Genomic DNA, 15,671 nt, shown 5'->3' with positions numbered 1-15,671 from the left:
CGTTCGAATAAATACTACCTTGAGGAGGACTAACACGAGACATCCAACATTCGTCCATAAAATAGACTTCTTTGTACTCGTTAATATTTATTGTAATCTTTTATTACGAACTTATTCGAAAGAGAAATTAAATAAATAGTCTAGAAGCCCGTAAGATCTGTTCGAAGGAGTTCGTTATTATTATATATTATATAAACTTATATATATATTATATAAACATTGTTCGAGAAAAAACTTGCGAAGTTAAGAACGATAGTCTGATGATTCTAGTCAAATCTTCCCTGATTCTCGTTACCAATTCTCCGCACAATCTCGTGTACATATATGTACTTGCACTGTTTATATGTATAAGCATCAACGACAGTCGAAAATTGATAGCCATGTAAATTACAAGTTCTAAATCGTGCAATCTAAAAGAAAAAGACATCTGGAAAAATGTTCGATTGATAGGAGAAATGCAAGAACGATAAGAGTAACGTGTTATAAGGACTTCGAGCGATGGACACGCGAATTGCTCCTGAAATTCCTCTCTCGGACTGCCGATGGAGCTCGCGTGCGCGATGCCGCCACTTCAGACATCACCGGCGTACGAGTGATCGAGGGGATCACGGCCACGTGAAAAGGGAAGCAGCCGTCAATTGGTATACACGGTGTACACACGAGACGTGCGTGAAGAGAGTGCGAATATTGGTATCGCGATAACGAACGGGAAACCCTCGCGTGTCCGAAAGTACGAGCCACCCCAGCCAGTGCACGTTATCCACGGAACACGCGTGCATTATATCGACGATCTCTCGGTGATTAATGCCAGCTGTTAGTACCAGGAGGCTCCAGTCAATTGAATCTCATCGTTCGGCCGCATATAAGCCTCGCTCGGTTGCCTTTATCCGTCTCTCTCTCTCTCTCTCTCTCTCTCTCTCTTTCTCTCACACAGACACACTCTCTCTCTCTCACTCACTCACACCCTCTCTGTAATGCACGAACCAACTATCCCGGTTTTCGAAGAAGAGTTGCAACGTCGACGCGTAAATAATAAATCCTATGGAATCGCCTTACCGTGTCGGGAAGAGGAAAAGAGGAGAGGAGAGGCGTTGTTCATTCCTCGAGGCTGCAGGTAACGGAAAGAATAAAGTTTTCCTGGTAGACCCGTGGATAGTAAAGTCCCTGGCAAGTCCGTGGCACGTTAAACTTTCCAGTTTCGAGAACGCAATTTTCCCAAGGGAATCAGTCCTCGCTAATGCAAGAGTGGTTATAGACGGAGAAAGAGAGGAAGGGATAGAGAGAAAACAGGTATAAAGGGGGACGATATTATGGGAGAGGGAAACTGTGCGCGGGCGGGAATGGCGACGAGGAGTTTGAGGGTTGAACGAGCTGACGCTTTAAGCGATGTAAGTTACAGAAACTACGCTTCCGACCAGTCTCGGGCGCAGATTAGTCGTAATCTTGGCGCATTGCACTCTGCAGCCGTTTCCAACCCCCTTCCTACACCCTAACCTTCCCCCCCCCTCCCTGTTGCTGTTGCTCGAGTCCTCACAACTACAAAGCTTTTCAAACCGTTACCTCGAACCAAGACGAACGTGTTAGACGCACCTAAATTCACGTACACCAGAGGTGTACATCGCGTTACCTCGACATTGCGACACACAGAACTCTGTCTACCTATTCGCCACTGTATCGCCGCTTTGATTATTTCCTGGAGGCTTAAGCCGCTACGTCTACGCCTTCCTTCGTACGGCTACAGGTTACAACTGGCGCAACGAAGATTAAACACTTCTTGGTTTATGGCCTCGTAGCCGGTCCTTAGACTCGGTTTACCTTGGCTCAACGAGATTTCCCGCGGTACCTCGTTTCCTACCTTTTATATAGCTGTTACTGAAAATCAATAATTCGGTGATCGAGCCTTGATGCTCGAAAATACTCCGCTTTCACGATCTTCGCGCGCTTACTTACTTACTTACTGTACTAAGTTAGCGATTGTTTTTGGTAAGATGATTTTCTGGAAAATATGTCAAACTTTGTATGAAATATATCAAATTGTATATTGGAAATGGAGATGGAATTAGATAGAGACTATGGCAACGGATACCGTATCGAACAAACTACACCAAGATTCCACTTGGGTATAAGTGATTTCAATAACATATTGTTTATCTGTTCCACGTGAGAACTACGATTCTCTGTCGTATCGTGTATTATATATAAATTTCCTGTTTCCTCGGAAATGGCGGAGGAATCGCAAGATAAAGTAGATGGTAGAACTGAGAAGAGTAAGGGAAGGAATCCGGTGAACTTCGACAGTATTTGGTAAAGACATGTAGAAAAACAAGTTAATTCTTCCATTTAGTCTCAGGTGATATATGACGTATTTTATTAATATCGAGTGGTATGTGAATTTCAGTAAGGAAATTATGCTACGAGATAAGTTATCTCGGCGCAACTGGTCCAGAAAGTACGAACACCTGTCGGGTGAATTTTTTAAGAAGGTACCACAAACCAGCTGGAAGAAAACGCGTAGTGCAGTATCGGCGATGCGCACCACACGAATTTTAATGTTCCCCGGTGTCACTGACCGTAGGTGCTGGCCGAAGAATGCAGAAAGGAGGGATTTCCGGCGGACACTTTCCAACACAAACCACCGGAAGATGCGATTAAGCGTTCACCAATTCTTCTGAAACCATCGCCGTCCATTCCCAGAACGGCATCCGGTATGGTAGGCTTACGATCATCTCGTCCAGAATATAATCTTGAGTTTACAGGTCACTGGTATATCTCGCCGAAACGAACGATCGAACCACCCATTGAACCTGGTGAATTTCGCGTCATGCAGCAAAGATTCATTTTTCTCGGTTAAGTGGAGAATTCGAGTAAATTATGGAATATATATTTTATACACCAGAGACTGTATACTATAAGAAAATGTATTAAAAAATAAATCGTTGTAGTCTCATATGAACAATGTAGTAGTTGACATAGAAATAGATATGTAATTCTTCATTTTGATGCTCTTATAAAAATGTGATGACGGCTTTGCAGACAACATTCGATTCCAGTAAGAAAATGGATTTCATTTATTTCATTCTTCATATATTTACATTCCAAACCATTTTTGTTTGAGAGTCGGCGGTAACTTTTCCGTCAAGGATATGGGGTTTACTTCGACTGCTACTAATTCTTCGTCGGTCAACCAATCCAAGTATACAAGGTGCTACAAACAGCGATGTTGTATATTGATTTTCGTATATTTCAATTATATAATGTTATAAATAAAATTACCTTGTATTTTTTAAGAACTTGAAAAACTTGCTGAGAATTTATCACAGAATTATTGTCCTCGGTGGTGTCGCCATTCTCGCGCTTTAAAATTTTCGTTTCTTTTTCCGAGAACTCGTTCAATTTATCAATTACGTAAACTGTCGAGTCATCGTGCATTATTATGATATTCTCGTTACGTGGATCAAAAATAATATTCGTTATAGGGAATGGCCGGGCTAACCATTGCTTGGGAAGTCGACTTTGTAAATTGTTCGAGAATTTGGTGTATTGTCTTTGTAATATGTTATATTCGATAATCTGAAATTAAACAATCAACGATTAATTATGGAAAATAATTGTTCATAAAATGTGCAGTTTTATAGCTTTTAATTTTACGTGTGGTACTGGAAATTACAGTAATAATTTATTGCAAGTTTCATGGAAGGCAGAAGATGCAGGTGATAGAAAGATTATACGTTTTTATAGCTGATCCAATTCTTAGTAACTTATCATTTTACGATATTAGACCGTTTTAAACGAGAGATATTAAAAGTTTTAATATCTCGAGCTAAAGGAAAATCTTTATTACATCTCGCGTTTTTTTCTTACCTTATGATCGGAATATACTATAACTAAATTTAACGTGCCTTTCTGGATCGCCATGGCTGTTGGTGGACAACTGTATTTGGGTAACAACCATGCGACAGGTCCGTCGTTATTTGTAGTGTCACTAACATTATATACAGCAATCCTACCCTGACGATCAGCACAAACGAAAAATTTACTATCGGGAGAAAAACACACTAGTCCAACACTTATAATAGATTCCTTATTTGTGTAAAAAAAGCCAAGATGCCTCAGATGCTTCTTTTCCACTTTATATAATGTTATAGTGCTATTTTTTTCGTCGTTATTTATTGTTACAAATAATTTTCCATTTGGACTAAATAACATTTTTTGTATTCTGGTTGCAGAAATGTCCGTATCATTTCTTGATAATTGTGCATCTCCCTCGATCACGTCAAAGTTGAAAACTCTAACATGATCATCGGTTGAATAAACAATTGTTTTGGCATCCTTGTTGATAGCACAAGAAAGGATGTGTTCGTTTCTTTTTGTTTTTAATTGCAGCAATTTTATAGGCTCCTCTTCTAACTGGTGGACCATTCCAGGACGTATTGATTCTGAAGATACTTTAGTAGGTGATCCAAGCCTCCATAGCTCAAGAAAGTTTGTATATTGTAAAAGAATACATCTAGATTTCCTACAAACTGTAGCACATGGAAGCTGTAGTAATGGCGGATATTTAACCAGAATTTTTGGTGGATAACTGGACTGGGCTAGATATCCATCTACACCAGCTGAATATAATTTTCCATCAGCATCTACTAAGGCTCTTACATCATGAGCGTGTAACCTTCTTTCGATTCCTTTTACCCATTGTGGCCTACCACTTGATTTCATAGTTATTTTACAAAAGCTTCTCACTACAGGGTCAACACCAGCACAATATACAATATTCATGTCATGGGATAAAGTAACAGCTAATATATCAGCTGTATGACTTTCATGGGATTCTATTAGGGTACCCATGTGAGGATCCCAAAATGATAAATACCCACGTGAGTCTCCAGAAATTATGATGTTGTCATCTGTAACTGCTAAACACCAGATAATAGTTTCTTTCTTTGCTTCCTTTCTAGAAGTCGTCATTTTATGAATCGCATGACCAGATACAGCATTCCAAACTCTAATTGTGTCAACAGACCCTGTATAGATCATTTCTCCAGTGTTATCCCATTTAATACAAAGGATTCTTCCTTTCTGTTTATCAAATATCCTTTCGTATATCAATGAATGGGGAGTAACAGAAAATGTATTGATATATCCATCCTCTGTACCAACAGCTAAACATGTTTTTTTATGATTAACATCCATGCACCAGGCTGCACCTCCAGTCACTGCTACTTCGCTTTTGATAGATAATGTCGTTAAATCATATTCTGTTATCATGCCATGAAGACCGGTTGAAAACAATCTTGGACCTATCCACAGAATATTTTCTATGGAATTTTCTGGATGACCAGGTATCGTACATTCCACAAAAGGTGCATTCCCAACATTCCAAACTTCAATCGAATTATCATTCCTGTAAAAATGTTATCGTAAATATTGTTACAATCACCTATGATGTCTAAATAAGAGTAATTTGGGAAACTAACCTGGCAAGTGCTAGCTTTTTCGTCTTACATTCGTAAGATAAACAAGTAACAGATCGGGGTTCAAGGTTGTAAAACCTAATATTATGTATTTTACAAGTTGACATGATTTATTTGATTATTTACTACTATTTATAGTAGTATTATTAAACTCTAATTATACAAACTATACTACACGTTAGAAAACATAACCACAATTGTCACACACGTGGACTCTAGAGCGACCTTTTTGTTATGTTGGTACCTATTGTGAGTTGATACTATCAGCAGAGAGGAAATCTGTTTTTGAAAATTTTTGCGACATCTATTTCTCAGAGCATTTAAACTTTTCGATAAAAACATAGGCATAAAATAAGTGAAAAAAAAGATATATATTTCTTTTTCATAGTATTATTACATTACAAAAATTAATTACTAAAATATTCTAGAACTTTATTACTTTCTTTATTCGTTATGAAGACTGGCTTATATTGAAAAGCATTTAGTATATTCTGTGATTTCTATGCAACAGATAATATTAAAGTTTTTCTCCAACTTTCATGTGCATAGAAAATAATATCACATCATTACACAATGGAATTTAATCTTCTTTATAAAGAAATGGATAGATCATTGTTCGTTTAATGACATGAAAGGATTATGTTACAATAGATCATGACATATTCGTGAGATTCACATTACGCAATATTCTTCTTGGAAATGTAACACATATCTCATATAACAGTAAACAATACAGCGATAAACGTGTCACGCAAGCGCTTAGTCTACCAGAATGTTCCCCCTCTATATTCAACTTACTTCATATCAGTTGCTCGTATGATTAAATTAGTTGCATGCTATACTTGTGTGAGATCAGCCAATGGTTGACAAGTGGAACGCGTTACATGGTAGTGTTGGTAGAAACTAAAGTGCACAAACGATCAAAGTCGACGGCATAATCTGGTTAAACCAATCATCATTTTAAGCGGTGTCAATCGTTTTCTCGTTTAAGGATTAAACGTTTTCTGAAAAAGGTAAATAAATTCGGCTCGTATTCGGCTCGTATTCGGCGCACGAATGTTGTTATCGATTGTCACTATTCCCAGAAAGTGCGCATGACGCATCAGATTGACGTGTAATATCAGCAATTTGCTTCTCAGGTTAATATTATAATACATATTCTTCTTGAATTTTTGTGACTGTTGTAAAAATATCTTTTTAAAATGAACAAATTCTGGCAAACTTCAACGTTTCATTGTACCAGGTGCTAATATAGGAAAACGTTTAAGTATCGATATGTCGCTGCTGTGTTTCGTAATATTATGTTTATTTGTTTCACTACCGGAACAAAATCATTTGATTTTGATATTTCCGAATATATCGTTTGTAACAATACACTTTACATCAAAATTTAAAGAATATTAAAAATTTACGTTATTCATTTGCAATAAGATCTGTAAGATAGCTTATCATGTGTAACGTTACCAACGTTTCGTTTTCTTTCCTCATCCTTGACGTTTCTTGAAAGACACGTTGTATATGTATGTATGTACTTACGTTATTAACGAAAATATATTTTTTAACAGCACGTTGGATTGTGACATTATACATATAACATTATTATATATACATATAACGTAAACGTATAACAATAATAACTATCAACTGATGTTGGTGAATTTTATTTGCAGCTGATCTTAATGCATTGGGAAAATTAATAAAGGTTAATTATGCTCATATTTATAGTATTTAAATACATGTTATATGTAGATGAATGTGAATCTTTAGATGCAAAACGATCTTGTTAGGGTTACCTTGTTAATAAACATTCATAAAGCTAAACAGTGTGTCATAAAGAATACTTATAAATGTGAGCAATTTATATCTTGTAATGTTTAAACTTATTTCAGCTATACTGATATATACCATATCTGATATACTGATATTTGGTATTTTCCTCATACATACTGTGATGAATCAGTTTTATATGGAATAATTGCATTTAAGATATAAAAAAATTCTTTGGCAATTTTTATAAATTTTGTCAACATAACGCATTATGTTATATTAGAATTATTTAAATCTTCTTTGTTATTTGGAGATGTGTAGGTAATTATTAATTTGAGACTTTTACTTTTATTTATTAATTGCTTATTACTATTGTGTTTTTTAAGAATAAACATATATATTTGGAACTGCAATCTTATAATATAACTTTAGTTGATTAATGTTTTGTTTTTGTGTAATTTAGTACAAATACTTCTAACATAGTAGTACTTTGTTTATTAAATGCTTTAAGAAATTAATAAAATATTTTGGAACATGTTGAAAAGCAACTGTTCTTAATAATTTTGTGACTAACTCTATTTTAAGGTTGTTGGTACATTCGTGCGCTGGTATTCCATTGATGTTCTGTTATTACAACAATGTCTCATGATAATAATAGATTCTTTTTCAGTTAAAACAAAAACCAAAAGATGGCAACTTGGCAGAATACACCAGGTGCAGGATTTTATGCAGGGCATCAAGGTTCTGATCTCCTTTCTAAATTATACATATTTTTTATTATGATTCATTACATCTTCAATATGCAACAAAGTAGTTAGTAAACCACAAGCACCATGTTGCTTATTTCAAATGGGTATTACCATTAAATATTACCTATTAAACTGTATAATCATTAATCATAATTTAAATATGTTGTGATTCCCTCAGAAAAAGAAATTACAAATTGAAGGGAAAACAATATATTTAAAGAAAATCATACATCAACATTTAGTAGCTGTTAATGGAGCACAAAATCTCACAAAGAGTGATGCTTAACTCAGAATGAAGATTCTATCGCATTGTAATATTTTATTTCTTTTAAATTTGCTTGTGCAGGTTATCCTCCCCAAAATCCTGGTTATCCATCTCAAGAAGGGTACCCTCCTGGATATCCACCTCCTTACGGAGGAAATCCACCACCACCAGGTCTGTTTAATGTCATTACTTTTTTTTATACTAATACCCTAACTTTTTTCTAACTAATTAATATTTATGATATTTTATTTATTTTTAGGTCCTGGTTTTATTCCTCCAGGGGCACCTCCTTACGGACAAATTCCACCAGGTGGTCCAATATTTGGTACAGGTCCACAATCAGGCATGTACGGGTCAAATTATGAAGAATCTATGCACTCTGATGGCATCAAAGGACTTGAGTTCAGTGATAAAACCATTAGAAATGGATTCATCAGGTGTGTATTATCGCTGAAGGTTTATAATATCTTCCAATATTTGTTTTAATAATTTTGACTTTTATCTGCTTTCAGGAAGGTGTACAGTATACTAATGATTCAGCTGCTGATTACAGTATCGATGATTGCGCTCTTCCTTTTCCATGAACCTACTAGAAAATATGTTCGATCTCATCAAGAGCTATTTTGGATCTCCTTTGTAGCAACTCTTGTCCTGATTATATGTATGGCATGTTGTACTAGTGTGAGACGAAAAGCCCCTATGAATTATGTGTTTTTGTTGCTATTTACAATAGCAGAAAGTTTTCTGTTAGCTACTGCTGCTTCTACATACAACTCTAAAGAGGTATGATCCTAAAGATAGTAGTTTATGATTTCTTAATTTATTAGTTAAGAATTTAATAATTATACTCATTACTAATAATAAATAAAAAATAAAGCACTACATTTTATTAAATACTTTAGGTACTATTGGCGATTGGAATTACTGCAGCTGTTTGTTTTGCATTAACATTATTCGCATTCCAAACGAAGTTTGACTTCACTGCTCTTAACGCCATTTTGTTTGTTATATTGATCGTTTTCGTACTCTTTGGAATAATCGCAGCAATATGGAATGGGCCAGTTATGACCTTAATATATGCATCAATTGGGGCCCTTCTTTTCTCTATTTATTTGATCTATGATACACAAATGATGATTGGTGGTAATCACAAGTATTCGATTTCTGCGGAAGAGTATATTTTTGCATCACTAAGCCTTTATATAGATATCATCAATATCTTCATATACATTTTGACAATTATTGGCGTCTCACGAGATTAAATATTGTAAAACACATTATTTTGTCGCTGGATTAGTCTTTAATGCAAAATGCTTTTACTTACCATTGTTCTATTCTGACTCTCTTCCATAGAGAGTATGTTACAGAAAAGCAATGGAAGGCATTGAAGAAAAAGTTATTGGCAGAGAAGTATGAATTTCTATAAGATAATAGCATAATAGCTTTTACATAATTTCCAAAGTATATCAAATACAGAGATTACAGAGGAACAAAATTATTTTAAAGTTAAAACTCTAGTCTTATAAGTGAAATAATTCCTATTTTCACTGGGACAAGTAAGCCAATCGTTATATGTATAGTGAAAGGCATAAAGTTCACAAAAAATGCAAATGCTCTGCTGACATAACTAATGTTTTATTTCATCTTTGCTATTAACAAAGTGTATTTGTTTTCATTGAACTTTAAAAGAAGTATAGTTTATTTTGTAAAAAGAACTTTTTTTATTATATTAAGAAATAAATACCGTATGTCCAGCAAATGCGTTTTAACGATGTTAATATCTGTATTAGATGTAGTATTATAACACGTAGATATTAATATCATTATTCCAATTATCCTAATAATGTATACATACCTTTACTCGTTATGTGTGTTAGAAAATAGATGTTATACGTTATATTATTTCAACATATTTGCATAATAAAATAAAATTTTCAAAGTATTAAATAATATTCTTATCTCTTATTGTATAAATTTAGTTTGCTTTTTGCACTGGTATATAAAACAGAATATTAAACTCATGACCATGTATAATCGATTTACGCTCATCTCAAATCTACAAGCAAAAGAAATAATTTTACAAATTTTTTAATTTGGTAAAATCCGAAGTAATTATACATAATAACAGTAACGAAGTATACAGCTATTTTCATTAAAGAAAATCATTAGTTATATTCCATTATTATACTACAAATATTTATGTAAATTCATATTTATATGTAAGCAATCAGAGAGGAAATGAAAGTATTCACGCCCGTAGTTTTAGTTGTTCTGGGGATAATGCTGTACCATGAGGCTAAGTGTTGAAAGTGACGCACGCTAGCATATACAAAAATTTTTAAAATTAGAGATCTCTGGCTTGTTTGGTTCCACGTTAGCATATACAAGAATCTGTGTATTAAAGTTTAAAGCACAGACGAGTATACAGCACAGATCTTGCATCTTATGGGATCCTATGACCCATGTTCTGAAATATCGATCGTGTAAAAATAGTTTCCGTTTAAGAACGGATCAGCGCAATAGGTAAATGCTACAGAAAAACAATTAAAATATTGCTCCTGTTTATTCATCTTATTTGTTTTACTCCATGATACATTTATTGTCAAGTATAGGGTTTTTTTAAGTAATTTTATAATCGCGTTATATAAGACTTGGTATTTTTCTGGCCGCGTTATACAGGGTGTTCGGCTACAGGCGTAAAAAAATTTGAGAGATAATTCTTGAAGCTAAAATAAGATGAAAATCAGAAATACAAAAATTGAGTTTTCTGCTTTGTATTTTAATTATTGTAAATTAAAAATTAGCCAAAATAATGCTGTGCGCGAGCAAACCTCCTTACATGAGCGAAAGTAGATCAGCAACTTTCCTCGTACAGGTCGTAGAGAAGAAGGTAATGACATTCGAAGACGTAAATCATCCTGTTACATTAAGTGAAATTGTGTAACAAGCGAATTATACATTTTCTTAAAATGTGTTAAATCAGTATCATGTAAAAACAGAACTGTATGTATATGTATTTTAAATTATATTGTATAATACTTCATTACTGTAATAATAACTTTACTTTATTGTTGTAGTAATTATCACTGTGTTATTTTTAATCGAACAGTACCACTGACGATTATATCTTCAATATTCAACTCATTATATTAATATTAATACCAATACGAACGAATCTACCCAATTTCGCCAATAAAAGATAACAATACCAGTTACTATCTTTGTCCTAACTTTCACATCATCGAACAGTGTCAAAGCAATCAGAGCATAGACGATGTACAATTTCTGAAAACTTTGTCACCTCAGTTCGTATTGAAACTTGATCGGTGATACTTTATCTATTGCAATCATTTACAGAAACTTTCAATTTAATCCGCTATGTTTAAATTTATTCATTTATATTTTTTTATAATCCTTCCGGTTATTATAGGTGCCACAAAAAAGGAACATAAAATTTTTTCAGGTAATTTATTGATTTTTCTTCTCAATACATATTCACTTGTGATATTTATGTTATACGTGATTAAAAAACTTCAATGTAATTGATCTCAAAAAACCTTATCTACAGTATTATTTACAATTATTTATTAACTACTTATATATTAGTATATATAAGTACAATCACTTATTAATAATATTCAGACGCTATTCAAGACAGAATAATTTTTTACAATTAGATCAAACGACAAACTCTTTTGAGAAGTTAGAAGAATTAGTTTACTAGGTGACGCGTAAAAAATTGGTTTAAAAATTGCATTTGGTCGGAATCGTAAAGAAAATAGCAAAGGTCGCTTTTTACAACCTTTGTATTTGAGACTGTGATCTTTACTATTATCTAACTACTATTTAAAGATTTTTATATTCTCCGATGCCTTGTTTGTACGTCAACTGATTTCGATAAAATTTTCATCGTGTGCACAGCAAAGCATTGGCAAAGAAAATCGTAAATTTTTCTTTCCGAATGACCCCCCCCCCCCCATCACTACATTGCTATGTTTTAGCCATATTGAGGCTCAACAGTTCAACGAAATATCCTATGTTATTCGAAAATATTTTGATACTAATATCACCAAAATAAAATAAACAAAATAAGTAATTTTTTGTAACAAAATCTAATATACGAACATTCAAATGAAGAAGGTCACACAATCTTACACGATAAATACATTCGTTTGAAATAATTACGTAATAAATGACATACATTAATTAATGAAAACCATAGAAACAACGTCAATTTACAGATATAATTGAAAGATTAAGAAAAAAGTCAACTGATGAAGAACACGGAGGAATTATTGCTATGAAAAAACAACTGTTTCAGTGAGTATAGCACTAGAAAATTCAATAAAAATTCTTATAATAAAAACAGACAAATTTCTATTATGTTATCCTAATTAATGTAATTATTAAATAATCGTTGTTAAAAATAAAAAACCAAACTGAATCAAAACTGAAATGATATAAAATTAATGTATAATATACACAATTAAATGTGTTTAGAGATATTTTTACAGAACACCAGAAAGATGACAAATTGCAATTTGGCTATGTTTGCGAAAACCCAGTTCAATGGGAACAAAGATTCGAAGAAAAAGATCTTCCGAATAATCGACATCGTGGAAAGGTACAGCAAAAATATTAAATTTGAGCTGCTCTTAGTAAAAAGACATGAACTCAATGATTATTATAATTTAATTACATTATAATTGGTAATCTATGGTATTATTTTTTTTAAATATAAAACAATATTTGTGCAGGTCAAGTGGGCAAATATAGATGGCAGCTATGGTGAGCACTACTGGGACTTAAATCATAAGTAATCTTTATACAGAGAGTGACGAAATGTATAAACTAATCATCATTACAGTTCTGTAAATCCATTCTATAAATGTTAATTGGGACATAACTTATGTATATTTACAATCATGTATGTTACAAAATAAGCATCATATTTACTTCTCCATATGTGTCTGTTTAATTAAAATTTTATACAAGGTATTCCTCCTATATGAACAAAATCAAAGTCGTTGATTTATGATCAATCAAACTTTATTGATTCTTTGAAAATCTTATAAAACGACGAAAGAATATTATATACTCGCTATTATTTCTCTAATTATTGAAAATGTGTAGAAGATCGTAACTTCATCGTAATACGGTGCGATCAAAAAGACAACCTTATTTGAAAGAATCTTGCAATAGGTATCAAAAGCACTTTACTCTGGTAGATAACAAAGCAATCTGGTTTGAAATTTATTTTATGAAACCCTTAACTTTAACACCTTTAAACTTAAATACGTAGGGTTTTGTATATGCTAGCGTGAATCACCTTTCAGTATTGCCTGTATGGCGCAGCTCTAGTCCAGAAACAAGCAGAACCATAAGCATAAACACTCTCATTTCCTCTCTGGCTGAATCAATTCTACATGAATAACATCATTTTTTGTGCGAGATTATCCAAAATTGAATTACGTTGATCTAGTTGAGCATTTATAGCTTTGGATTAGAAAATTAGAAAACATACGTTTAAATTAATAAAGCTATGCATTTTATATATAAAAATATATGTAAAAAGAAATTATGTATATAAAATACTTGATAAACTAAACTTTCTTATCATATTTATTTCTCAATATTATTTCCCAACGTCATTGTAACTTTCTTCATCTTTTTCACTTTCCTATCTTTTTCCTACGCATTTTTAACGCAATTTTAGCACTACCATTACTATTATGAATATTTATATAGATATATGTCAATACGTATAATAATTAATAAATGCTAAAATTAGCAAAATCGTAATTGGGAATGAATAATTTTGCTTTTTATTGTATAAACGTTGCATGTATTAATGCAAATCGCATACTTATAAAATATAAAATCATGTTTTCCATTGCACATTAGTAATATGTAAATGTAACCTATTGTTAAACCATATCATAACAATATCTTCTTATATATACAAATATATATCTTGTACAAAACTATAAAACTCTATATGGAATATTTAATAAAATAGATTACAATTTTAATAATTTGTAATAATTTCATAAACAATATTTAAAGTCTACTTCGCATCCCACCAGCAGCAGTAATAGTTTCGCCAGTAATGTATGAAGCATCATCACTTGCCAAAAATGCAGCAACATTTGCTATATCATCTGGTTCACCAAATCTTTGCATTGGTATTGTTGATAATACAGCTTCTCCTGCCTCACCTTCATAAAGCTGTGTAATATTATTGTACAATATTACCACATATTATTAGTGATATAGTAAGATAGCAACAAAAGAATATAAAAATTCATACCACTCGTGAAAATTTAGTCTTTATAATACCAGGTGCTATGCAATTGACACGAATTCCTTCAGGTGCAAGAGTAGCAGCAGCTACTTGATTTATTCCTAACAATGCAGTTTTACTAACACCATATGCACCTAGTAACTGCAATATTAATTTTATTTTTTAATATAAGAATTACATAAACACTATATATTAAATAAGATAAGATACATGATTTTTTAAATATACTTACAGTAAATGGTGTATATGCTGCTATTGAAGATATAAGAATTATCGATGCAGATTTACTCTTTCTTAAAAGCGGTAAGGCTTCTTGTAATAAAAGAAATGTACTCTTAACATTAGTATCAAAAATTTTATCCCATACTTCCTCTGAAGTTTCAAAAAATGTAGATTGTGCTGGATTTGTGGCAGCATTTGATACAAGAATATCTAAGCCACCAAATTCTTGTTCAGTCTAAAATATAATTAATAAATTGTACTTTTGTGTATACTTAAAAATTTTCATATTTACGAACTAAACTAAATAACAAATTTACGTTCTTAAGAAGATTTTTTCTATCTTCACTTTTTCCCACATGACATACGGTACCACAAACATTTAAACCTTCAGATTTAAGTTGTTCTACAGCCTTTTTTACATTTGATTCTTTGCGGCTGCTAATCATTACTTTAGCACCTTCTTCAGCTAAACGTTTTACTATCGCAAAACCAATACTACAACAAATTATATTTTATAAATTAGAATATATAATTTATGTAAAAAGATTGGGATTCCAAAATGACAGTAAATCTTATCAAACCCTTCTGTTGATGCTGTAACAATAGCTACTTTCCCTTCTAGTCGTTTACATTTTATTTTTGAAAAATTGCGATTAACTTGCTGTATGGTTTGACTTATTGGAGAACGCAACATAATTTTAGGAATAAAACTTTAAACGAATTTTACAAAAATGATACTTTGACCTGCCGATTGCGTTGAAAGTTCTCACGTTCGTGATATTGTTTTTCCCTGGATAGTGCTGCACCATGCGATCAAATACTGAAGATGGCACATACTAGCATATACAAGAACCTATAAAATTAAGGATTTACCCTGTTCAGTGGCATGCTAG

At 32.7% G+C, this 15,671-nt stretch overlaps 5 protein-coding genes across 9 annotated transcripts; 3 read left to right on the top strand and 2 right to left on the bottom strand.

Annotated features, from left to right (window-relative positions):
- Positions 1–1,510: 1,510 nt before the first annotated feature.
- On the top strand, positions 1,511–2,890 carry LOC117212903. Its single transcript, XM_033458035.1, has 3 exons — positions 1,511–2,304; positions 2,399–2,483; positions 2,576–2,890. Exons 1-3 carry the CDS (start codon positions 2,222–2,224, stop codon positions 2,849–2,851), a joined length of 444 nt encoding a protein of 147 aa, XP_033313926.1. The 5' UTR covers positions 1,511–2,221; the 3' UTR covers positions 2,852–2,890.
- A 7-nt stretch (positions 2,891–2,897) lies between these two features.
- Positions 2,898–5,786, bottom strand: LOC117212898 (U3 small nucleolar RNA-associated protein 4 homolog). Its single transcript, XM_033458026.1, has 4 exons — positions 5,475–5,786; positions 3,862–5,401; positions 3,274–3,570; positions 2,898–3,205 (listed from the first exon to the last, which is right to left on the bottom strand). The coding sequence occupies exons 1-4, from the start codon at positions 5,576–5,578 to the stop codon at positions 3,089–3,091; spliced, it is 2,058 nt and encodes a 685-aa protein (XP_033313917.1). The 5' UTR covers positions 5,579–5,786; the 3' UTR covers positions 2,898–3,088.
- Positions 5,787–6,311: 525 nt separating this feature from the next.
- On the top strand, positions 6,312–10,199 carry LOC117212900 (protein lifeguard 1-like). 5 transcript variants are annotated; one of them, XM_033458030.1, is made up of 6 exons: positions 6,312–6,484; positions 7,909–7,979; positions 8,334–8,423; positions 8,512–8,689; positions 8,765–9,035; positions 9,155–10,199. In XM_033458030.1, exons 2-6 carry the CDS (start codon positions 7,928–7,930, stop codon positions 9,512–9,514), a joined length of 951 nt encoding a protein of 316 aa, XP_033313921.1. In that variant the 5' UTR covers positions 6,312–6,484; positions 7,909–7,927; the 3' UTR covers positions 9,515–10,199. The 5 variants fall into 5 exon arrangements, with proteins under 5 accessions (XP_033313921.1, XP_033313920.1, XP_033313922.1 ...); XM_033458029.1 differs by having other exon boundaries at positions 7,897–7,979; positions 9,155–9,552; XM_033458028.1 differs by lacking the exon at positions 6,312–6,484 and adding an exon at positions 6,532–6,610 and having other exon boundaries at positions 9,155–9,552.
- A 1,129-nt stretch (positions 10,200–11,328) lies between these two features.
- On the top strand, positions 11,329–13,215 carry LOC117212902. The gene is made up of 4 exons (XM_033458034.1): positions 11,329–11,715; positions 12,494–12,572; positions 12,753–12,876; positions 13,010–13,215. The coding sequence occupies exons 1-4, from the start codon at positions 11,631–11,633 to the stop codon at positions 13,070–13,072; spliced, it is 351 nt and encodes a 116-aa protein (XP_033313925.1). The 5' UTR covers positions 11,329–11,630; the 3' UTR covers positions 13,073–13,215.
- On the bottom strand, positions 12,987–15,620 carry LOC117212901 (dehydrogenase/reductase SDR family member 4). Its single transcript, XM_033458033.1, has 5 exons — positions 15,360–15,620; positions 15,096–15,273; positions 14,789–15,013; positions 14,563–14,697; positions 12,987–14,480 (listed from the first exon to the last, which is right to left on the bottom strand). Exons 1-5 carry the CDS (start codon positions 15,470–15,472, stop codon positions 14,313–14,315), a joined length of 819 nt encoding a protein of 272 aa, XP_033313924.1. The 5' UTR covers positions 15,473–15,620; the 3' UTR covers positions 12,987–14,312.
- Between the last annotated feature and the right edge of the window lie 51 nt (positions 15,621–15,671).

This window comes from Bombus bifarius, unplaced genomic scaffold (genome assembly GCF_011952205.1).
Source record: "Bombus bifarius isolate JDL3187 unplaced genomic scaffold, Bbif_JDL3187 scf7180000008417, whole genome shotgun sequence".
Classification (NCBI taxonomy): Eukaryota; Metazoa; Arthropoda; class Insecta; order Hymenoptera; family Apidae; genus Bombus; species Bombus bifarius.
This window is presented reverse-complemented; position numbering and strand designations above follow the sequence as displayed.

Excerpts from the sequence above, each read along its gene's own strand:
- LOC117212898 (XM_033458026.1), bottom strand. The coding sequence starts at position 5,578 with ATGTCAACTTGTAAAATACATAATATTAGGTTTTACAACCTTGAACCC. Across the intron at positions 5,402-5,474 it reads AAAAAGCTAGCACTTGCCAG|GAATGATAATTCGATTGAAG; the intron begins GTTAGTTTCCCA and ends ACATTTTTACAG. Across the intron at positions 3,571-3,861 it reads TAGTATATTCCGATCATAAG|ATTATCGAATATAACATATT; the intron begins GTAAGAAAAAAA and ends GTTTAATTTCAG.
- LOC117212901 (XM_033458033.1), bottom strand. The coding sequence starts at position 15,472 with ATGTTGCGTTCTCCAATAAGTCAAACCATACAGCAAGTTAATCGCAAT. Across the intron at positions 15,274-15,359 it reads GTTACAGCATCAACAGAAGG|TATTGGTTTTGCGATAGTAA; the intron begins GTTTGATAAGAT and ends AATTTGTTGTAG. Across the intron at positions 14,481-14,562 it reads AGACTAAATTTTCACGAGTG|CTTTATGAAGGTGAGGCAGG; the intron begins GTATGAATTTTT and ends AATATTACACAG.
- LOC117212902 (XM_033458034.1), top strand. The coding sequence starts at position 11,631 with ATGTTTAAATTTATTCATTTATATTTTTTTATAATCCTTCCGGTTATT. Across the intron at positions 12,573-12,752 it reads ATGAAAAAACAACTGTTTCA|AGATATTTTTACAGAACACC; the intron begins GTGAGTATAGCA and ends AAATGTGTTTAG. Across the intron at positions 12,877-13,009 it reads ATAATCGACATCGTGGAAAG|GTCAAGTGGGCAAATATAGA; the intron begins GTACAGCAAAAA and ends ATATTTGTGCAG.
- LOC117212903 (XM_033458035.1), top strand. The coding sequence starts at position 2,222 with ATGGCGGAGGAATCGCAAGATAAAGTAGATGGTAGAACTGAGAAGAGT. Across the intron at positions 2,305-2,398 it reads GTGAACTTCGACAGTATTTG|TAAGGAAATTATGCTACGAG; the intron begins GTAAAGACATGT and ends TGTGAATTTCAG. Across the intron at positions 2,484-2,575 it reads CGGGTGAATTTTTTAAGAAG|GTGCTGGCCGAAGAATGCAG; the intron begins GTACCACAAACC and ends CACTGACCGTAG.
- LOC117212900 (XM_033458030.1), top strand. The coding sequence starts at position 7,928 with ATGGCAACTTGGCAGAATACACCAGGTGCAGGATTTTATGCAGGGCAT. Across the intron at positions 7,980-8,333 it reads ATTTTATGCAGGGCATCAAG|GTTATCCTCCCCAAAATCCT; the intron begins GTTCTGATCTCC and ends TTGCTTGTGCAG. Across the intron at positions 8,690-8,764 it reads ATTAGAAATGGATTCATCAG|GAAGGTGTACAGTATACTAA; the intron begins GTGTGTATTATC and ends ATCTGCTTTCAG.